Below are 24974 nucleotides of genomic sequence, written 5' to 3'. Positions count from 1 at the left end.
TCATATGCAATGAAGCTGTAGCGTTATTTAAGGAATTCAACCTCTCACGACACTTCATGACAATACATAACAACGCCACTTATGAAACTATGACCGAAGAGGAACGGAATCAAAAAGCAGAAGCTCTACGTAAGAAACTGTCAGGTCAGCAAAATATTTTTAAAAAACAAAGCTGTTCTCAAAAGCTAGCTACACATGCCAGTTACGTTGTAGCATACAATATTGCAAAAAGTAACAAAGCATTTTCTGATGGTGAATTTCTAAAAACTTGTATGATCCAAGTATGTGACATTTTGTGTCCTGACAAAACAAAGGATTTTGAGACAGTAAGTTTGTCTCGAAAAACAATTTCTTCTAGAATTGAAGTAATTGATAAGCAGTTTGTCTCACAACTAGAGTCAAAGATAAGCGAGTTTAAACTCTGTTCTTTTGCGTTGGATGAAAGTACGGACATAATTGACACAGCTCAGTTACTGATATTTATAAGAGGTGTTGATGACAACTTTTGTGTTACCGAAGAATTAGCTTGCATGCGTTCATTAAAGGGAACGACTAAAGGATCAGACATTTTTCAAGAAACTATCATGTCTTTGAAAGTACCTTTGACCAAAATTTGTAACATCACTACTGATGGAGCACCGAATATGACAGAGACGAAATCTGGTTTTGTAGGCATGTTTAAGGAATCATTTCCTGGGAACAAAGCTGTGTTTCTTCATTGTATCATACATCAAGAAGCTCTGTGTAAATCTGCTCTAGACATTAAACATGTGCTAAATGTTGTTATTAAGCTTGTTAACAGCATTCGTTCACGAGCACTCAATCATAGACAATTTCAAGAGTTTCTTGACTCATTGCAGTCTGAGTATTCTGATGTACTTTACTACACTAAAGTAAGGTGGCTCAGTGCAGGGCGAGTTTTCGAACGAGTTTGGGATTTAAAAGACGAAATAATCTCTTTCATGGAAGAAAAAGGAATGGACGAATGCGAACATATGAAAGATATTGTATGGCTTTCAGACTTTGCATTTTTTACAGATCTTCTCAGTCACATCAATAAATTGAACCTTAAACTCCAGGGAAGAAATCAATTAATCAATAATGTTTGGGGTCATATCAGGAGTTTCAAAATGCAATTGAATCTTTTTTCTAAACAACTAGTCAAGAAAGATTTTACCCATTTTCCAAGACTAAAAACTATTGCAGTTAGGGAGGACCAACTTAAGAACTATGAGAAAAGCGTGAAATATCTTTATGAAGAATTTGAACGAAGATTCCAAAACTTCAAAGTTATAGAACAGGACCTGGACATTTTCAGCATGCCATTAAATATGTATTGTGAATCAGTCAAACCAGAATTGCAGCTCGAATTGATTGAGTTGCAATGTAACACTGAGTTGAAGCAACTGTTTCTCAACGTTTCCAAAATTGAGTTCTACAAGGCCCTGTCAAAATCAAGTTTCCCAAACCTGAAATCTCACGCTTAGAAGATAATTGCGATGTTTGCATCTTCCTACATCTGTGAACAGGTGTTTTCTACTATGAAGCTTCGCAAAAACAGTGTTAGAAACCGATTGACTAACCACCATTTAGCTTCACTACTGCGAATCAGCTCATCCCAGTTTTTACCAGATTATGATAACTTGTTGTGATAACTTTTAAAAGCTCAGCCACAGTTTCATCTGTTACATACGCCTTCATACTCTTCAATATTATGCATGATGTAAAAATTAAAAAATAAAGTACTTATATCACTTATAAAAAATTTTTTTTTCCGGTCCGCCTAGATAATTTTTTATTTTATCTGGCCCTTTCCTTAAAAAGTTTGCCCATCTCTGGTCTAAGCTGTTGGTGACGGAAATAACCACTGGGAACATAGATGGAAATTAATTTTCACCATGATAGTTAAGTTTTCAAACCATCCACGAATCTGTCTGAAGACATGTGAAGTAATGTGCACATCCCTTCTGACCCATATATATATATATATATATATATATAAGTTCATTATATCCCAATAATTAGGATTGAGCCACGGGTAGTAGCCATATTCCCTCAAGTAGAGAAATCTCAGAAATATGTCTATAATAATCTAATAATACTCTCTACTGGCTGCGGTCTCTCACCATTGGCTTCCAGGCAGTCCTCGGTCCTTCCCATCCTGCTCCAATCCTCTTCCACACAGCCTTTCCACTTCTTCATCGGTCTGACTTATCGTATCTAATCGTAGACATAATATTATGTCTCGTCTTACTTACTGAGAGATTTTTCTAAACTTCGTAGCTCATGAAGGACATACCAACTATATTTCTGACACAATAAGCTGTCTACTCTTCATCACCATTACACACAGAATAATACAAAAGGAGGGAAATAAAAATTAACCAACTGTTTTTTTTTTCAAAATTTATTATTATTTTACGCCTCGCAAGCGCCCTTTTATCTGCTGCACTTTAAGACTCCCTTAAAAGCATTAGAAGAAGATTACTGAAGATGGTTTGAAGAGGAGATACAAAAATTTGAATTATACAGGAAACGCGCTAATTTTAAAAACGATTATAATCAATAGGCGTAGCGAAAATATTTAATAAAGAATGATTTATTTAAAATAGAGCAAAAATCTCTTGAAATCTCAGTTAAATACCATTTAAAGAAAGACTGTGATTTTTTTCAAATCTATTGCATATTAAATAACAGAACACGATGTGCTTTTTACAGTTTTCAGAGCATACTTTGCGATTTATTTTCAATGTAGTGATTTTTATTTAATTGCGTTTTCAATTCGGCATCTGAGGACAAATTATGTTTAAAAATAACATATATTTATTTAGGAGCTTAAAAACTTAAGTATTTTATAAGTCAGTAGAAATTCGGAGTGCAATCGGGGACTCTTTTAACATCCGGCTGGGTAATCGGCAACTATGCCGATAACCACATCGGTAATCGGTCTGAAAGTGCAGTCAAATGGAATCTCTTTTCATTTGATTAAAAAAATGTAAGAATGCTTTAATTATGTTTATTTTTGCCATTTACCATCACAAACCATGAACTTCACACCAATCATAGAGCAATGTGCAATCTACCATTTTTAGTTCGGATAAGTAGGTATCGTAAAGGATCGTTGGTTCAAGTTGTCTGTATAGGTATTGCTGGAAGAAGGGTCTAGGACTAGTTTGGGCAGAAGTTAGCCCCCACGGCGTTGATGGTGATCCAGTCCAAGTATTCGGTGACCCTGGAGTTGAGGCCGGGCTTGTCAGTGGCACACCCGTATCCTCCCATGATGATGCCCAGCAAGAACACGCGACCTGTCGAGGGGTCTTGCCAGACAATTGGGCCGCCGGAGTCGTGCTGAAATCAAATTACTTACATGCATAACTGTTTCAAATTAGCAAGAACATTTTTTCCAATAATACACTCTAACTTGAAAAAAACTATTGACTCTGTGCAGAAAAGGGCGGTCCGTTTGGTAAATACTTGTATATTAACAAATGGACTGCAATCTTTGAAGTACAGACCCAGACACTGGTGGTAATATTGTCCTTGTTCTAACGACATTTCAATAGAAGATGCTCGTCAACTAGCTTCATTGATCCTTTCGGTAGCGGTGCACAGTCGAGGAAAACGCTAAACGCGCACCCAACATTTGCACACACATTGACATACAATATGGGTCTCTTTAAGGATCATTCCTTCCATTGTTCAAAAAGACCGTCCAAACAGCATCCCTAATGTGACATAGATCATGCGGAAATTTATTTCCGTCGGGGCTTCCCGTGGGGAAATTACAAAAAAGGCCAAAAGCGTGTTTTTTGAAGCTTGAACACATCATTAAAAATGTTTTTCCAAAATATCAACCAGCAAATTTTTTGCTTTAGGTACACGTAGAAAACTTAGTGATATGAAATACTGTTAATTTATTAAAAATCTGGTTAAATTATTCGTTTTCCTGTTAAAAACGGGTCTGCAGGCCTTTGACGAATGAATTAACAGAGTTCCTAACAAAGTAACAGTTACGAACGAATGTTTTACATTAGTATTGACATACGGATGTTGTCGCATTTTGTCATGACCTTTATATGGAAAAGAACACGTGTTCCCATATATTCTGAATGAATAATATTTTAACAGGAAATTGGCATGCCATCACTTTTTTAAAAGGTTCATTTTTCTCCGCTTACATGTACAATAGAAGTAAATAAAGAATGTTCGCAAATAAACAAAATAAATTATTTACCTGGCACGAGTCTTTTCCAGAGCTGTAAGTGCAAATAGTCCTGGGGGTGATCACAGAGCCATGGGTGGCGGTGCAAGAGTTTTGGTCCACCACATTGAGGTCTACCTTCTGCAGATAGTCTGAGTCGGCACCAGCAAACGACGTAGTTCCCCATCCTATGGAAACAATAAATATTATTTTTAAGATCCTCCTCTTGGCCCATTCAGGTCGGGGACCCATCGCCTCTAGATGTCTTCAGCAGCCTCCGTCCATAGCATGTCCAGTATTGCCCAGTCCTTCCTCGCACAGCCCCTGGAGTTGTTTCTCCCAACTTTGCCTAGGGCGACCCGTTGGACGTCTTCCATCTAGAATCGCACCAAGTATTTTCAGTGTAATTCAGTTTTCTGGCCTACCTAATACGCGACCAAGCTACCTCAACTGCATTTCTATATATAGTAGCAGAGATTCGATGTTAACACATTCTTTGCGGGAAACGAGAAAACTCGTCATACGCCTTTTTACAGACGCAGGGAGACGAGTTTACTCGTTTTGTTGCGCAAAGCGGTAAGGAGCGGGAAACTTGTAAACAAGGGGTTCTAAATGGGTCCGGGGTCATGTGTTTTCTACTGTCGGCGGTACCCGATCACATTTGAAACACAACAAAAAAATAAAAATAATAAAATCGTTGTCGCGTATGTTCCGCTCACAAACTACGCAGTGAAACGCGGTACATGTGCAAGTTATGCAATGTGCCCCTGCATAAAGGAAAGTGTTTTGAACGCTATCACACATTGAAGCACTATTAGGTTATTGTTTTTTTATTATATGTATTGAAAATTCCTAAATAATCTTGTAATTTTGTATGAATAAATTTCGATTGTGAAATACTGTTTTTTCTATGATTCCCAAGAAAGTAGAAAGTTTTTGTTCATAAAAAAAGGAATTACACATACATTGCTAAGTAAATAAATAGAGACATCTTTTTAAAGTAAAACACTGAAAGTTTCATCGAAAAATATCAAATAGACCGGTCGGTGGCCGAGTTGACATCGCGCTTGAGACCCACCCAGGCGTAGCGTGTTCAATTCCTCGGCTGGCTAAGTCCTCCATCACAACACAAGCAACATTTTCCGCTTTCTGTGGTGGTAGTAGGAGATTTTCAAATATTGTCAGGTTATTCGTAACCCGGGAATATTTGTCTTTCTTTAAAAAAAAAAAAGTATATATATTTATAAAAATTTAAAGATCATAAGATATGAATATTTTGCGGAAATTTGGCGGTAAAATGCCCGACCACATAGTGTTAAGGTCACCCCGGATCGTCAAGCTTCTTAAAATAAATTAAATCAATCTCGTAAGAGGTCCTTAGAGCCAAAAACAACTGCCTTTCATATGAATATGTTAATTAACTGCCTATAATATATTAATTTGGGATGCGGGTATGGGTACCTTCTCCCCAGGAACCATTTATTGGATAACCAAAACCTTTGCCATAGGTTACCCCAAGTGATTCGATACGTTTGGTGACTGGTCAGGGGTGCCCGGTTTATGGGGTGAGGTTTATCCGTTTATCTTGGCGGCAGGTGTTTCTATCCACCAACTGCGAGGCAGGCCGGATCGGGAGAGGGTTGGATTCATACGTCCGTCACTCCTGAACTCACTAACTATCAGATTCTTATCCACCCCTTGTACCCTTTTCCTTCCCAGCACTTCCCATCCTTCCTTCCCAAAAATACCCTCCACACAACACCCCCAAAAATGACATAGGCTCTGAGGGAAATTATTTTCCTCAGGGCCTTCTCTGTGGAGTTTATGTAAAAAAACGCGCACCAGAAGTTCCAACAGTTCCGATTCAGTAGTGAAGATGAGGGGAGTTTTTTCCCATTGATTTGGATACCAATTGAAAATGCTTTAAAAAATAATGGTCCTTCGAGCCGGATTGGTCTTAGTTATTGATTATTCGAGTCGAATGCTACAGATCAAGTCAGATTGACTAATGAAATCGACACACAGAAGTAATCAATCTTACCCAAGGCCTGGACGACGTAGTTAGCGAAAGTGGTCGTAGCATATTTGAAAGGCAGACACGCAGGTCCAACATTTTCACTGAAGATAATGTCCTCGTTGGTGTAGACGAGGCCAATGTCATAGTCGTAGCCATTACTGGAAAAATAAGAAAGGCCATTAGGAATTACAGTTGTTAAGAACGCACGGTTAAAAGTTTTTCCCATTTTCACTGTTCTCTATCATAGATAATTAATTTCTGCCTTACTTGTACTGTGGATTCTGAATAAACTGCTGTGCGTGAATCAAAACTGTTGCGTCGGTTTCAGCTGAAATAAGAAAAAAATGGCAATGTATCTTCTTCGTTTATTGACGATTACATGATACGTAATCTTCACAGATATTATATAGTGAAATTAAAATTACGTCAATAAGGCAGTTGTACTATATATGTAACATTGATTCTGCTAAAAGATCACAACAAGTACGCAACACTAGATTGGGTTCTTCTTTAATGTATCAGTCTATACACACCAGAACATCCTTTGGACAAAGGACTTTTTCTTATAAAACTCCGTTGCTTTATAATATGTTCGGTGAAAATATAAAAAAAACTATAGGTTCGTTGAATCTATTCAAGAAAATGGTAAAAAATCCATACTGGCTGAGAGTGGTGATGTTTGTTGGATTGTCCATATCGTGGCTTCTGTCATGAGTTACCTTAGGAGCCCCATATTCGATGTGATCCATATTTTTATGTGATGTACTTATTTGATTGAATATAATTGTAAATCTGCTCATCTCGATACAGGAATTCCCTGGTGAGATGAGCAGTGAAGGAAAAAAAATCTTCTTCAAAAAACAATAAAATAAGGTCAATATGCTAAAGTTTTCTAAAACTGAAGTTTACTGAAATTCAAATCAGTCTTATTTTGTCCGTCACTATTCGGACGACGAAACGTATTTACAAACATGCAACATTAATTTTCTTTAAAAATAACAAATCTAATTGTTCAGGGTCCGTGTGCAGCAATTGCTTGATAATACTGGTGATAATAATGATGGTGGCGATGGTTATGTCGATAGTGATAAATTTGACGTAAACTTGGTGAAAAAGAGAGGTAATTTAGAAGTTGCGTGGTATTGCCAATGCGGATAGCGGAAGAAACCACAGGCCGCAAATCATTATCATCTCCAAATTGGTTCATCTGCAGCTATCAAGTCAGGATGGACTCACCTCCGGTCATGATGTTGTGTTCCCCGTACAATACGCCCACATTGTCCACCGTCTGCTCCTGCAGGCAGTGAGCGGCGGTCAGTACCCAGCGTTGACTGATGATGGTGGCGCCGCAGTAGATACGGCGAAGGGTGATGTCGATCAGTCCCACCATCATAGGGTATTCGTTCACCTTCGTTTCCTGACCACCGACTATTCTTGTCTGGAATGAAGTTATGCCATAACAAACACATTTTTAGGTTGGCCAAATTGGGATCATCTCATTTGGAAAATCTTTTTGCTGATCAAAAGTTTTTCAAAAGCCGATATCGTTTTATTTTATTTTTTCTTTATTATCATTCAAACCTGCTAAACTACTCTTGTAGTTTGTCAGCAAGTACTCTAAACATTGACAAATTCGAGGGCATTTGTTTTGAAAACAGTAGAAGGATTAGGACTAGCTTGGAAGTAAGCTGTTGATGTTTTTCGTCTACATAATCTCGTTGAAAAGTAATAAATAAGGAACTTGACTATCTTCGAAGTGCATAATATAGTACACAAGGTGTCGCGGTGGAACTCACTATATTGTGACTGTGTTATGCGTTCCTTCGCAGAGATACAGGTAAGTGATTGGTCATCCTGTTTTCCCTCCTACATGACTTTCATACGTTCGTTCCTACACATACTATCACCCAGCAAACACTATTTCATTTCGTCTCTTAAATAATTTACAATACAACAATAGGTATAGTTTAAGGTTCTATTACCGTATTTATCATCAAAAGAAATCAAAAACATTTTTTGTTAATCATCAAATCCCACATTTGAATTTCTATAAATTACTCCATGCTTAGTGCTAGTTGTTTGACGCACGTCACAAATGAACGATCAACGCCATTTGGATGTTTTTACATTTGAAAGGTTCCCGATAACTGTCAAATCTTACCCCAGCAGCGGTTGTCAAATATTATGTTAGGTTAGTCTGTTAAGCTGTCAAGCATAACGGTCATTTAAAACTAACCGAACCCTGATGGGTCTGACACGGTTGTTAACTAACCATGTTTATAAATATAAAAAGCTCGATAACTATTTTAAATTTGAGACATTCACTTACGTTTTTCTTCCATCCACATTGACACTGGGTCGGATCGGGGTTTTTTGGCTGGGCAGTCAGTTCGCAGAGAAAACGACCAACGGTGTTAGCGGTGGTCACCAAACCTGAAATCATTAACAAAACATGACCACCAATCGAAGAAAATCATTCCCTTGCTGATATGCAAATATTTCCTCTTCTCCGTAAAGCAGTTATACACCAAAACATTATATAGAAGATTACAAGTTTATAACATATAAAGGTACATTCCCTATTCCTATTGTGACGCCACAGCATGTTTCACCTGAGTAGGTACATTTATAACTATTTTAGTCGTCTGACCCAAATGTGTCGACTATACAGGGTGTATCGGCACGTACCCGACAAACTTTAGCCAGCTATTCCTTAGCATATTTGGAGTAAAAAATCTTATGTGCACTTTGCTGTCCGGTAACGTTTTTTTTTAAATAAAAAAAATATTATTCATATTTTCACCACATGGCACCACTGTTTTATCCTTTTTCAAAGTTGAAAACCCATCTGGCAATATTTTATTTGAATTCCGTTGAATAATGTACGTATGTACCTATATTGGCGCGCTTTTACAATCACAACGAAATGGCACGGCACCATTCGTCTCATTTTTAACTATTATTATTTAGTGTGTGCAAAAGAGCGAAGACGCTTTTCGACATACTTGCTTATAACAGCTGTTGAACACGAAAAGCAATGCCAATGACAGTGATGTAGTGTGGAAATTTTTTAAATTTTATGTTTTTAATTGAAAAAAAAAATGCTACCGGACAGCAAAGTGCCCATAAAATTTTTTACTCCAAATGTGCTAAGGAATAGCTGGTTAAAGTTTTTCGGGTACGTGCCGATACACCCTGTATAATAAGATAGAGTGTGCTGAAGTAGAAATTTTCGTCAATAATTTAAACGGATTCAGAAAACATGTGTAACAATTGTTAAGATAATTATATTACGAGTCACTTGTGTCTTTTCATTCTCTTTGTATTATTTGTCACTTGAGAGAGTTTTCATATATTTACAAATTATTATTATATTTTGTTATACATGGTGTAAAATACTGGTTATATACTTAAAGATACCTAAGCTTTGATGTGTTTCTGCGGAAAACAAAACCACTCAACTGAACAAAAAAACACCAATATAATAATAATTTGTTATATTTAGATATTATGTATTCTTTGACCGAGTAGGTTTTTGTAATTTTGTGCATCTATTTGGAGATTAATTTAGTTTTTTTATAACTGGATTATAATACATCTATAAGAATACAGTCTAAATAAAAATGTAAATATTCGTTTGTTAAAAATCTTAAATCTTCAAAAGTATTGCTTTGAAATTTAGACACGTTGAGACGTTGCATTCGTATACGCAAATGTTTTTAAATAAATATATTATATAAATGTCACATGTGGCAGGTAATTTTTTTTTTAACAGTTTTTAACTGTTTCTCTTACTGGCAGACAGACTGAGCAGAACAGAACAGAACGCGTGGTGGGGTCAGCTAGTTTTTTTTTATTTTTTATAGTGAATACCTCACAAGAGTCCCAACTGCTCCCATCTGGAGCCAGTGAGACTATGGCATCCCCGATTGGGGGATGTTGTGAGGCTGAAGGTAAGTGGGGAAGGGAAAGAGGAAGGTGGGGAAGTACCTGGCTATTCAGATCTAGTCACTAAACACGGCTAAAGCCATTTGGAGCAACGTTTCAATTCTGAATGGTGGTCTTACACCAGGGCGATACTGGTAGTATCTTCCACTCTGGAACGTGCCGCAAATATACTATATATTATTTTAATTAATTAATTGTGAAATAACACAAATTAATCAAATAAAATTTATTTGCGTACGCCGGGTTCGAACCCGCGACCTTCGGAATGGCAGTCCAATGCGTTACCACTGGACTATGCCGGCCGTCAGTTAGTAAATAAATAGAAGCATAAAAGGTCTTCATTACCTGTTATACTTCTATTTATTCAATATATAGAAGACAGTCAATATATAGTTCCTAAACTGTCTGTAAGTAACGTTGAAATGTCAATGGTCAATACAGCATTGAGTTGCTCTGTTGATTGGCGCGTTCTGATAGGTAGAAATCCTAGCTATCGGAGGTTAAACAAGTTCATGGGATCTCTCACGAGTATAGTAGACGTTGATAATGTCAACGGTCAATGCAGCATTCGCTATTGAAGTTTTTGAAGTCTTCTAACTTCTAGCGAAAAATAAAGTATTTTTTTAGAAATCTCCCTAGTCCTGCTTACTAATTTATTTATTTGCATTATCTGGGCACACTCACTTGCTAGGCAAGTATAAGTTATCTATGTTGTCTCTCTACTAGCCTCAATAACAAGAACAAACTGGGTGAGAACTCTGGACTCGTGGTTTTACGTCTTTAGTTTGGAAACATTTGATAGTTGAGGACACCCAACACTTTCCCGAAGCGTTTTTAGACCAGGTAGGTCCCTCTATTGGTTCTACCATTTTTAAAACGAATCAACTGTAAGATGAGTCTAAACGCCACGACATAAATTTATGCAGACCTACCAAATAACCGAAGAGTGTTTCAACCCAAACCGTTTGTTCTTCTTGAGGCTAGTGGAGAGAGATCACAGATAACAAGGATAGATAAGAGAGATAACATTTTACCAATATTAGAAGAGAAAAATAACAAAGGAGAGACAGGGGAGATCAAATTCAATTAATTATGTATCGTCTTGTTTAGATCGGTGGCAATTTTTATAGACTGCCAATGGCTAACGGTAGAAGAATACGTTTTGAAAACTGAAATCATATGAACGAACCCATCGACATTTGGTTGGACGTGGAACTGATGTCCAATGTACCGGTGCCACAATACTTATCAGCTCCAGTCAGGGAAGTGTCTCCAGTCTTGGAGACGAGGAACCTGTCACCGCTGCATCCGGCAGACTAAAAACAATCAAAGTAAAGAGTTTTATCTTGATACCATTTTCACGGACCGCTATTTAGGTTTGGTGTAATAAGTCTGTTTTTGTATTTTGTCAGTCGTGGAGAGCAGACAATTATTATAATGAAGTCTGAATGCCGTAAGTAATGCTTAACGTTGTTAAAATTTTAATAAAATTTCCCTGCGTCATCTTTGGTGATGCTGTGTAGAGGGTCATTTAAGGAAATGAAGGAGTGGAAGTTCGGGAAAGTGTGGGTAGGAATCGAGGCGTCAGTGTGTGTCCAGAAGTGACAGACGCAAGAATCCATCCCTCCCATTGATCTAGAGAGTCCGGCTAGAGAGGTTAAAGTGTCTCACTCTGTCAACAGTCTCTCCCAATACGGCCAGCCACGCAGTTGATGGGGAGACGTATCCGCCGCCAAGACCTGGATAAACCTCACCTCAAGAATCCGGGAACCCTTCCTTGCCAAGTCACAAACTTAGCAAATCCCTTGCGGTGACCTACTGCAGAGGTGTTTGTTATACAATTAACAGTTCCAGGGTGGCGGTACACATAACCGCCTTTACCAATGTTAGTCAACGAAACTACGGATAGTTAAGAATTGTGTAGGTCCCAAAGACTGCGATTGAATATGTTGAAATGTTGAATATGTTGAATATGTTGAAAGAATGCCAGATAATCATTAAAAATAATGACCGTGTCAGTATCCCAGTGGAAGCGATCCAGAGGCAGACCAAGGAAGAAATGGATATGCTCGTACTGCATGGAAGAGGACTGGAGCAGGACAGGTAAAACTTAGGACTGAAGGCAAATAGCGAGGGACCGCAGCCAGTGGAGAGAATTTGAGGAGTAAGGATGAGCTCAAGAGTATTCAATGATAAATAGTTCTCACGGCGGGAATTTCCAGAGTACAGCTGATGTGGCACTGCGTGTTGGCTGGGCAGGAAGCCTGCCAGCGACACACGCTATTGGGGCTGTAGCTGTTGGGATAGTTCTTCGAGTACACGTAGTACGTCTGTCCTTGGACCACCTGAAAAACAAACATAATACAATTCAGAACAGAACAGTCTGATTTTCACTGCCTTGGCATTTCAATATAAAATTATAAATGATGGATTTTATATTTTCAGAATTGCTTGTATTGATAAGTTTTCGGATTTCACTACGTAGTACTAGAAGTTGGAATTTATTTCAGTGCACAAATTCTGGGAGTAATAACTACGGTGACCGGATAAATCATCAAAATGATAATTCATCACATCTTTAAAAAGTTATATAAAGTCATGGAAAGTGATGAAAAAAAACTTTATTAACTGGGTTAAGTAGGTTAGGTTAGGTTTAAAAAAAAATTTCATCGTTTCTAATGACTTTATATCACTTTTTAAAGGTGTGTTGAATTGTCACTGTGTTGAGTTGTCATGAAACCATAACTACCATAACATTATTTATGCCTCAACTCCTCGATGCCCAGAATACTAATGGAGGGAAAATTTACATATGCACGACATGTGCCATTAACATAAAAATAAATATAAAGTAAAAAAGTACATACAAGGTATAAAGTATACAGTATAAAGTTTAAAGTATAATATACGGTATGAAGTGTAAAGGTTAAATATAAAGCTAAGTATCAAGTGTAAAGTATAAAGTATAATTTACTGTGTAAAGTGTACGTTTAAATATAAAGTTAAGTTAATTGTAAAGAATAAATTATAAAAAAACAAGTACAAAAAGTAATGAAAAAATGGTTAATAATGACTTGGAAGAATTATTTGTCAACTATGCCAAACATAAATGATTTTATCAATTATCAAAGTAACGATAATGTAAACAATAGTGTGTGCTTGATTACTTATCTTTTGATTCTTACATAGGTAAATTTTTTTTTTTTTTGTGCATCTTTTATATGATAACAGACTTCCTTCATCATTGATATCAAAGTATTCATTTTATAATCTATGCAGGCGATATATTAAAGAATCTTGTTCTGCATTAGTGGCAGTATTGTTACAATAATATGGCGATATGAGTAAAGTTGGTCGACTAGGATTTGTAATAGAAAATCACAATTAATGTCGTCCGCAGGAATTACTAATTTAAAATTAATTGGTTGGAGAAATCTTCGTTGGATCCTCGCAATGGAATTTATATGGCTATTATTTATTTAAATCTTCATCTATAACTAAATAAATACGGAAGATTATTATCTTTTTTTTTCAATGTATATTAATCTTTAGTGCTCCTGTGTAAAAACCCCCTAAAAGGCGGGCTAGTAATTTATTTATTTATTTATTTTATATATATAAATTACAAACAATACATAACAAAATGAACCTTTGTCTGTCCAACTGGGAAGGATTCCCGTTTCAGGACAGCCAAATTGTGTATTTGGTACTTCATAATATTCTTACAATGGAATGGCGATGCTGTCAAAACAAATTTTGGGAACATTTTTGATTGCATTCGAAGTGACAGGATGGTTTCTTTATCCTTGAAAGAATCGCAAAGATGTAATTTATTACCAGGGTCAATTTGGATAACATGAGTAATTGCATTCAGAATAGATGATTAGATGATATTATGATTAAATATATATTTCCTGTTTGGTGACACTCACATTCTGATAGTAGTCGCAGTTCGCATCCTGTCCGCTGACTTCATGATAGGCCAGAAAGACCACCAGCATCACCGACAAGATCCTCAATCCTACACACTCTGAAACAATACGTAAATACTGTAAAGAAATTGGTGTAGAAAACCACTAAGGAAACTAAGGTTGGAGTGTTTTCAAATATAAGGTTGTCATCAAATGGCCAAACAGGGCCAAACAATTTTTTTGTCATACTTCTTATTTTTTAATTTTCAGTAAAAAAAATATTGTTTTAGAAACAAGACAATATTATCTCTCCGTTGTTTGTATTTAAGATAAACATAACTATTTCTAAATAATACATTTTTAATGTCAAACGTGAAGAATGTTGTCAAAAACGCCAACCACATTTTTTCTTAATTTTTTACTCCAATCATAGAAAAATGGAGAGAACTCGATATTTCGAAAACACATTCGTTTTGTTTGAGGAATTTGTAAGAAAACTGTACCTTCGCTTTTATCTCGTATATAAAATAATACTAAATAAAAAAATTAAAGTTAAACCGATTGTTACGATAAGAGCGCGAAATATGAATTATTAATTTAGGATAATTTTAGGTATTGATTAATGGATTCCATTAAAAATATTTGAGGCAAACTGGAAAGAATTATTATTTCTCTTTCTAACGTCAAAAAAATTATGTGTTTTCGCATGATAGATAAAAATACTTTTATAAAATATGGACGCCCGGTCATATATGACCGTCAAACACTTAACGAGGACCTATCAAGTGTAAAATAAAAACACAGTGGCCAATTGCTGACAGTATTACATTTGAATTTCTGTGAAACACTCTAACATAAGAAACCGTACATTCTAAAAGAATGCGTACCTACTGTGACGGTTAGTTGTTTTTTTTGCGTTTACTGAACAAAGTTAAGCTGTTGTTTTCAGAGAAAATATATTTTAGGCGGGAAACAAATGGATCTGAGAGTAGTATGATTTCGGTTTGAAGGTAGAGCAATTAATTCTTCGGGGCAGCTTACACTTGTGATGGACCAAGGTCTTATCCAAAGAAGGCATGACAGGGACATCTATCGGAAAAGGCACGTATGAATTGAAGGGAACTGCATATTTGGTTGAGGATTTTTTCTACCAGGGATGATCAGAGGAATTGAATTGCCCAATCGGAGACAGGAAGAGAGAAGGTGTTTGAGAAAACAAGACCAGGAGGCTACTTTACTTTCAAATCAGTTAGAATTTATTTACTATGCAAAATAGGTGGATAATTAGAAGACTCGACTGAGAAGACTAGATTTAGAGAAGGCAATGTGAAAGGGAATCGATCAATGAGACCGCCCATTTTGGCACTCAAGTCAAATTCAAAGTAGCCACCAACAATTATAAATTAATCGTAAAAGACGTTGTAAATAAACTAATTAGGATTTTACACATTTGTCGTAAACATAATCCCTTATCACACCACTATAAATTAACAAGCAATAATTTAATATAGTTTTGAGTACGTATATTTTACAACTAGGCCATCAGCAAGTTATATAGATATATTTTCAGTTGTGCTAATGATCATATTTAGAAATGTTCACGTTTAACCAATAAAGTTTATCATATTATTTTGTACACAGTTAAATTTATTGCTATTAATATTATTAGAGATAGTAATGTTCCTGAGTGAGCCTTCTGCATAAATTTCAAATATTCAAATTCACGTAAATGAAATGTAAAATTTTTGAAATGATAGGTGGTTAGGGATGTATCGATACCAATATATCAGTTAGGCCGATATGTCGCATTCGTCGACACGTCCTGACTAGTAAAAAGTTTAAAATTACAATGTACAATGTTCATTTGTTCGCGTTCAAATTAAATCAATCAACAATGTTCATTGTGATTTGTTTTTGTACCTCCTTCTTTAGCCAACGTTTCGGACAGCATTGCAGTGTCCATCACCAGGGCAGATGTTTATTTTTTTGTAATGTTCATTTGCTCGCGTTAAAATGAAATCAGTAAATAAAAAGACAATGTTCTCTTTTTTTAAATTTGACTTTTTTCGAGACTTTACTTCTATTTTAACGTTTTCCTTCCAATTTTATATCATTTGTCTTCAACTTTCAACTTGTGTATCTTCTTTTAATCTAATAATTTATATTTATTTATTTTACCAAAAAGTATAAAAGCCAAAAAATTGCAAAAGCGATTATAAAATTACAGAAAATATAGTTAGCATAGATAATGAAGGAAAAAAATGTTACTTGTAGGTACATTTAATTAAAATTTAAAGTATGCGGCGTGCTTTAAGTTGTTGAAGGAAGAAATATTTATATTTTCTGCGAGGCAACTTAGTAACCCTTCCCAGTTACTTCACTTTTAAGTTAGTTCTGCACCTAAAGTATCAGAATCCTGTGTTGGTAGCCTCGCGTCAAATTATCAGGGACAAAGAATCCTATTTTAGCTAGAATGTCTGGAATTTATAACAAACTTCCGGAGAAAATGCTCTTAAAAACAGCCATGGGAAAAAACCGAAATCTACCGTAAACATTTAATTTATTAATAATAATGATTGGATAATTTCTATATAGACTCAAGGGCGCTTAACAACTTAATTTATACATTTAAATTCCCTAACACATGGACTTATAACTACGATTTTGACCACAGACGGTGTCCTCATTCCCCACATACCTGAGATTCACTTTTGAGAATGCTACGCACTAAGCAAAGTAAAGCAGCCTTAAGTTTGGTCAACTCCTTTGTGGCTTATTATGGATTTTTTCAATGTGAGCATCAAATGTTAAATGAGCGTCATATACAAGTCCTTTCAAAAATCAAAATATACGGTCTTCTCTGACCACGTAAATCACATAACTGAACACTTTTGGAAGATAAAACCGAATTTATTATCGATTCTCCAGTCAATAATGGCATTAATATCTTCCTGGAGCATTCTACAACCTTTTAATGACCTTATTCTCAAGAACAGTCTAATTTCATCAGCAAATAGTAATGCGAAATGGACGAATTAGAAGTTTAGAGTGTAATTTATAAAGATTAAAAATAATAAGGGTTCTAAATTGGATCCCTGTGGCACACAACAGTTTTTTGAATATGCCCTGGAGTTAAACTCACTATAAGACACGAATTATTCCCTTTCGTTCAGAAAACCAATTTCTTCGAGCCTACTTAGGAACACTAACGGCCGTTGTTCCCAATCCTACTGATCAACTGATGAGCCGAAATTTTGACTCAAAACTGCTCAAACGCACAACTACGCTCTTTCTAACGGAAAGGTCAACCAATTTAAGGAAGCCAAACTATTAGATTAAGCTTGCCTCAGAAAAAGACTAGTTATAAAATATGTCGACAGGGTGAAAAATATTTGCGCCGCCAAGACACGGTGGCATTAAAGCCAAGCTAACACTTTATTTTTAACATATTACATAAGTTGGTTTAAATATATGTATAAAATATGGGTTTATATTACACAGTATTTAAAAAAATATATGGATCAAAAATAAATACAATAATTATTTCGTTAATAATAATTAAACATTGAAAGTTTTTTAATTTTATTGTCTATGAAAGTGCGCGGGGCCACTTAAGGTAATCAATGGTAAAGATGGTTGGAAACAGATGAATCGAAGGTTACTGAACGAATCACTTGGCTCATCGGAGCCTGAGATTGATCGTTCGCAAAGTTGGGAACAACGGCCGTAAGTGAACAACCTTATCGAAAGAATTCGTATAGTCGTTTACCTATAATATACATACCCACTCCATTTTTATGAGCAATAATGAGAATTTTTTATATATATTGAGTCGTACTGATATCACCGATGATTGACTACAATAATCAGTATCACATCGGCAAAACAAGTATCGTTACGTCCAAAAACAACACAGACATTTTAAGCAATTCCGTGCATATTTTGGAAAATTCAAATTTCGGTCACGTGTCCGTGTTTTAAAAATGGACACCCATAAATACCTCGTGACATCTAATAATTTATTTATTTATTTGTTAAGACTTTTACAAACATTTGATAATATGAACATAACAATTCAGTGAAACAGTAATCAATATTAAATTTGGATTTAAAATTATACAGAACCCATACAGAAGAATGGTAGTATGCTAAACTTAATTGTTATTATTACTGAGATATGTTATTATAGCCTTCTTATAACTATATTTCGCGCAGTTTGAAAACATCTACTATGCCACTATCTATGCCACTCTATAATCAATTAATTAATAGTGTACACAAATTTATTGTTGTTATCAAAGAATTACAGAAAGCCCCCATGCAAACATTGAGGTCTGTCTATAAATTAATCAACAAGGCTATTATTTTCAATAGTGATCAATAACCATAAATTCAGTATTTTATTGCTGGTGGGATTGAGAACTAAATACCTCAAATACCTAGTTGCATGAATGAAAACTTTGACTTTTTTTTCTTGCAATCCTGAGGCTGTGGGATCAAATCCCGGCGTGCGCAAATATTTTTTTTAATTAATCTGATAGTATTATTACCCTATCGTCTGGAAGATATAGGCCCTCTGATTGGTCAAATTCAAATTGTTTTGTTTCGGGTAAATTCCGCTAACTTGAAAATTAATACGAGATTTCTTCAAAAGCATCGTTTCTGCTCATATAATTTTTGGATAATATCGAAGAAAATATGTTTTAGAAAGTTAAACCATTGGATTAATTACATTACAGTAAAAAATATTCACAATTACGTTTTATATATTTGACGTCTGTCAAGAATCAAAAATTCTAAGGTTTCTTAAAAATGTAAATCCCTCCTTTACCGGCCGCTGGAGTAGTTTCCCTATTGGCCGACAGAGACACCCGATTTGGGATGCCATAGTCTAGCTGGCTGTAGACGGTTGGGAGCAGTTGGGACTCTGCGGTATTCACATAATTTTTTTGACTAGCTGTGGTAAGTGGATGGCAATCACTTACAAGGGTGATACTGAGAGTATCTTACTCTCTGTAACGAATATGTGCCTATAATGGTAAATAAAGTCAATTGCGTTATACGGGGGTAATCAGTGAACATAGTAATCTAGACGATTAAAGATTATTAATATTAAATTGATTATTTAGCTATGAAAGAAAATATAATGTGATATGCTAAAAGAATCTGCATACCAGGACATAAACATAAATATATTTTTAAAAAAATTATATAAAACATCAAAATATTTTTTAAAAACCTTTCATGTAATATTTCGACTTTGAATTTGAACGAATTTATATTTATTTTATATATATATAAATTACAAAGAATACAAAACAAAATGAACCTTTTTCTGTCCAACTGGGAAGGATTCCCGTTTCAGGACAGCCAAATTGTGTATTTAGTACATAATATTCTTAGAATGGAATGGCGATGCTGTCAAAACAAATTTTGAGAACATTGTTGATTGCATTCGAAGTGACAGGATGGTTTCTTTATCCTTGAAAGAATCGCAAAGATGTAATTTATTACCAGGGTCAATTTGAATAACATTAGTAATTGCATTCAGAACAGATGAATGGTTTGGAAATGATTTTTTTTTTAAAACAGATGATTTTTTTTTCAATTTGGAACAATACATTCACTTTGTTTAGGATTAGCAAGAAAACTGTCAGTTTACTTTTTATTACGGAAAGATCCCGACAATTTAAAATCATACACTTTGATAATACTAAAGATTGGATTTTATCCATGTAATCAAGTATATGTAAATGAGACAAACTGAGAAGAATTATTCTGGTCTGGAATTAAGATTGTTTGTGATGTCTTGTAGTTAAAAACGTCGAAACAATATTCTAACTTGTACATTAGATGGCTGACAATTTCGTTAATCAAGAGCACCTGACATATATGCACAGCGGTTCCATGATAACTCAACACAGTGACAATTCAACACACTTTTAAAAAGTGATATAAAGTCATTAGAAACGAAGAAAAAAAAATTTTAACCTTACCTAACCTAATCTAACCTAACCTAACCTAACCTACTTAACCCAGTTAATAAAGTTTTTGTTTCATCACTTTCTAGACTTTATATAACTTTTTAAAGATGTGATGAATTATCATTGTGATTATTTATCCGGTCACCATGCACAGCATACGAATAAGAAACGTTTTAGAGTACTTTCTGGTACATAAATCAAATTACAAAAAAACTGACATAGGCACTTCTAGCATTAAACCCCAACATTATTACTATAGAATATTGTACCTTTCCTCCCCGGGATCTGAGTCAACCGCGCTACCGACCTTGCCAGACGCCGATAGGGTAGGACCGACATTAATTTAATTTATTAACTGCTCTAATGTCATCCGATTTCAGATAAATGCGTATATATCCACCTATGTGTACGTGATTGACACCAAAAATTGATATAATGCATTGTCATCGACAACGAGTCTATCTGCCGAATTTCAGTTCGATCAGAAATCGGGAAAAGGGTAAATTTACGCTTCCAAATTCGAATAGAAAATTTCAGCTCGATCAGAAATCTGGAAAAGGGTAAATTTACGCTTCCAAATTCGAATAAAAAATTTCAGCTCGATCAGAAATCGGGAAAAGGGTAAATTTACGCTTCCAAATTCGAATAGAATATTTCAGCCCGATCAGAAATCGGGAAAAGGATAAATTTACGCTTCCAAATTCGAATAGAAAATTTCAGCTCGATCAGAAATCGGGAAAAGGGTAAATTTACGCTTCCAAATTCGAATAGAAAATTTAAAAATAGAACGATAATAAAATATAATTGAACTCACGCATTCTGTTTTACTGCAATTTAATTACAAAAAACAAGCAATCAACCGTCGTGAAATGAACACCCCGTCGTGCTGTATAACAACTAACACCACTTGTGTTATAACATGAACATGTCACGTATGGATAATGTAAGTAAAATTGTATGTTAGCACTGTGAAACTTCTAACCGTACTAACGAATTCAGTGCACGTCAAGATTACTTAGCAGAGCTGTCACTTGTTATCTTTTTCTAAAAACAGGAAACTCACCACCTTTCCAATAACACCTAAAAGTATTAATACGAGACGTACATAATTATGAGGATATACGTAAATTTTATTGTTCTGTTTTTATTAAGGCGAAATCTTTATAACGAATTGGTGTATATTATAAATACCAACAAATATGCTTTAGATAAATTGAAGGTTTACCTATCGTTTCGCTTGAGTAGAATACAAATAAAAAATTAATTACTCAATAAGAAATATAAATATAAACTACTATAATTTTTTTTTCAATAGAAATGTAACGCGTAAAGGAAACAACTTTTAAAAAATGCAGTATTATAGCTAAGATTATCTGTGACAGTTTCACTTGATTACCTTTTTGGCTGTCTTATAAAATTATTTACAAAATAAATAAAAAGCAGTTTTGTGCTTGAAATCGAACTTTTCTAGAATCCGTTTGTCAAGCGGTTTTAATGCTTATTACCTACGATATAAGGTATAATAAGAATATTCACATTTTTGGCTTGTAGCTTCCTCTTAAGTTTAGCAATGATAATGTTACGATTATCGACAGAGTATTGTGATTATCTTATGGATTATTATTTTATTTTTTTATATATGTAAAGATCTTGCTTTTATCTTGGTGAGCAACAAAATTCTTGTAAAGGTATTGTAAAATCTACGAATAAATCGATAAAAAATAAATAAAATCTTTCCTTTATACCGCTAATACCGACCAGGAGTCACAACTACTCCCAATCGTCTGGAGCCAGTGAGACTATGGCATCCCCAATTAGTATGTGTTGTGAGGCTGAAGATAGTGAGGAGTGAAAAGAGATGGAGAAGATGAAGATGAGGAGTACTTTGGTATTCAGATCACATTATTTCAGGGCGATACTGAAAAGTATCTTCCACTCTGGAACGTGCCGCATACCGTATATAATTTTAATTGAATAAATTGTAATAACACAAATGAATCAAATAAAATTTACTTGGGATTTGAATCCGCGACCTTCGTATTGCTAGTCGAGATCCTTACCCCTCTACCACTGAGGCCGTCAGATGGGTACAACCCATTGATGTATTATATTGTGACTAGTTTGAAAGATGACGTCAGAAAATTTACTTGTCGTTGGTGAAATTCTATTAATTTCTGATATTTGTTAATGCGCTGCCTTCAATCTATCGGTAAGGTACTTATATTTTTTTGTATTCAGATAGCTGATTACATTTTCTAAAATAAAGTCCGCGATAGGTACAATCTAAAATATTTTGAACTGGGTTGTTTTTGTGATTTAAAAAATGAACTTGCCCAGCATAGCTGACAAGCAAAATAGCTTAACTCTAAACCAACATTTCGCATTGCGACACAATGCGTGCTCCTTTTCATAAATGTGCACGTGAACCAAACCAAAATTGTGTTGAGGTTATTTTTCAATGGTTACGGCTTGTCTAGTTGTATTTAGTCTATGGTATAACCCTAACATAAGTAAGTATATTCAAATTAAAATTAAAAATTGTAACTTCTTTTGGTGGACTATCTGTACCATTCGTACCAACTACAACATCATAGCAGCACTATGTATATAAGGGAATAAAAATATTTAATTAATTACCCCTTAATATACGAACTGAAAAAACTATGACAATTGTAAAAAAATATGAAATCAAATTTTGTAGTAATACCAAATCATTTTTACTTTTTGTTCGATATATTATGTTTTGGTTTATCATTTCTCATGTATTATGTACATCGTATCTGCATTGTTTATTATTTTTTATATATTGTCTTTAAAATATCCAAAGTTTTCTGAACTCAGGGATCTTTCCTCGTCTGGGGTTGAAACATATAGAAGAAACAATAAACAAAACAACAGAGTGGCGTTCATGCAACTGAAACAGAACTTTTTTTAAAAGATGTAGAGTTTGCATTGAGCACGAAGTTGTACATTTTGAAAATTTTTGTGATTAAATAATAAGCAATTAAGGACAATTATTATTTTGTGTTATTTAGCTCACCTTTTTAACAGGTTTTTTGGACTTATTATAGTTTCGAACAAATTGATAGCTCAATGAAATTTACAGGATAAACCAGATGATAAAATCGGTAAGTTTTTAAAAAAGGTTTGGGAGAAAATTTTTCAGTGAATTTTTTTTAAATAATCGAAAATTTGTAATGTTTAGAATTTGAACTAACTTTGGGATTCAACATTTTTATTGTAGCGCAATGGTATCAGATCTGCCCACAATTGTTTTTGCGTCTACAAGACATACTATTCACCTAATTAGAAAAAAAATCAAACACGTTTCTCAATTATGAATTTCTCTGTGACCAAAAATCTCATACATGGGGGGTGATTTGGGTAGCCATAGGGGTGCTCCACCTCTGGACTTCCGTTTGCACCATTTTTAGGACACCCTGTATAAGTTCTCCTCTCCTAAGCACAAGTATCAGCTTTATTAGGAGATACTCTCTATGTAAAAATATAATATATTATTGTTGTACTTGTAATACTTTTTTAGATAAATAAAAATAAGGCACACGTTTCAATCAAGTTCCACGTTTTAATTTATAAGCGGTAAATTTAAGTACCTACCTTATATTGTAAAACTTTATATTATTATTTATGGTGTCAGTAAGAAATTACATACTGTCAGAATTACACACTGACGGAATTACACATGGAAAGAATTACACCTAAAAACCTGTTTTTAAAAGATTTAACTTTTAGAGGGCTAAGTATGCAAACAAATTCAGTTAGGTTAGACAATGTTTTTTGACGTGTATAATTCCAGTACCTAGGTGTAATTCTCTCCACGTATAATTTATTCAATGAACCGAGAAAAATGAGTATTGCTGATTAGTTAAAATCCGGCTAAAAACTGGATTGCAGACCGTTTCCTGTTAAGCCTTTAGTACATTCCCAATAAATCGGAACACGTGTTCATGTACTTGCATTTTATCTGATAATATACAATGATGAAATTCGAAAATGCTAGAATTTTTATGAACACGTGTTCCTACATCTACATAACACATTCGTGTTTAACTGAAAGTTTATTATGAAACCTATCAATTTATTCGTTAAAGGACTGCGATTCCGTTCTCTATTAATCGGATTACGAATCATTTGAAGAGATTCTTAATAAATTAGATGTATTATTTATGTCGTCATTCATTTACCACTAATACAAACGGTTGATAGTGAATGGAAATCTCCTGTTTCGCCATATGAATTTCCGAATGAGACAGATACTGAAAAAGATAAATAAATTTTTAAACTATGAAATTGGTAAAAAATGTATATAATTTGAATCTAATTTTACTTGTTAATTTGGTCGCTAACGTTCTGCTCGTAGATTCAATCTATAGGAATGGATTACTACAAAGAAACATTTTATTTCTATTTCGTGCACTATCTAGGTAAGTACTAAGGTTAATTACATTATTATCGTATTCAAACTGACGACCAACGAACCCATTCGGTTCACGCATTAGTCAGAACTAACGAATTTTACGCAGGTAACCATTAATATTTAACTTTAAAATTGGTAAAATTGTTTTGGAAAAACTGTTCATCAATATAAACAATGATTATGCTAATTCTACCACATTCCTACAATGTTTTAATGATGAAATATTTCGTATTTGCCTACATTCTCATCTGTTATTTTTTGAATTTTGATTACTTGTATTATTTACTTGTATTCTATTATGATTAGGTACCCCTTTTTGTCTTCTGATTACATAAATTCTTTTATGCTATTTTCTCGTATTCTCTAATGATTAGGAAGGTATTTTTTATTTCTTTTTTTTATACACGGTGTCCGGAAACTCGTAGTACAAGCGGGAAACTGGAGAATCTACACCACATGGGGAGCCCAAAAAAAC

At 34.6% G+C, this 24974-nt stretch overlaps 1 protein-coding gene across 1 annotated transcript; it reads right to left on the bottom strand.

The window, feature by feature from the left end:
• Positions 1 to 2425: 2425 nt before the first annotated feature.
• Positions 2426 to 21060, bottom strand: LOC149410268 (venom serine protease-like). The gene is made up of 10 exons (XM_089648743.1): positions 20876 to 21060; positions 14099 to 14196; positions 12374 to 12511; positions 11356 to 11482; positions 8548 to 8651; positions 7455 to 7656; positions 6486 to 6546; positions 6243 to 6376; positions 4235 to 4389; positions 2426 to 3348 (listed from the first exon to the last, which is right to left on the bottom strand). Exons 1-10 carry the CDS (start codon positions 20877 to 20879, stop codon positions 3169 to 3171), a joined length of 1203 nt encoding a protein of 400 aa, XP_089504869.1. The 5' UTR covers positions 20880 to 21060; the 3' UTR covers positions 2426 to 3168.
• Between the last annotated feature and the right edge of the window lie 3914 nt (positions 21061 to 24974).

The sequence above is a fragment of the Hesperophylax consimilis genome, chromosome 28, assembly GCF_061612785.1.
Source record: "Hesperophylax consimilis isolate HC1 chromosome 28, BYU_Hcon_1.0, whole genome shotgun sequence".
NCBI classification, from domain to species: Eukaryota; Metazoa; Arthropoda; class Insecta; order Trichoptera; family Limnephilidae; genus Hesperophylax; species Hesperophylax consimilis.
This window is presented reverse-complemented; position numbering and strand designations above follow the sequence as displayed.

What these genes read in the sequence shown, in the direction of transcription:
- LOC149410268 (XM_089648743.1), bottom strand. An exon ending in ACACAACATCATGACCGGAG is followed by an intron (nt 6,547 to 7,454) that starts GTGAGTCCATCC and finishes TTCTTATTTCAG; the next exon opens with CTGAAACCGACGCAACAGTT. An exon ending in CTACGTCGTCCAGGCCTTGG is followed by an intron (nt 4,390 to 6,242) that starts GTAAGATTGATT and finishes TTGTTTCCATAG; the next exon opens with GATGGGGAACTACGTCGTTT.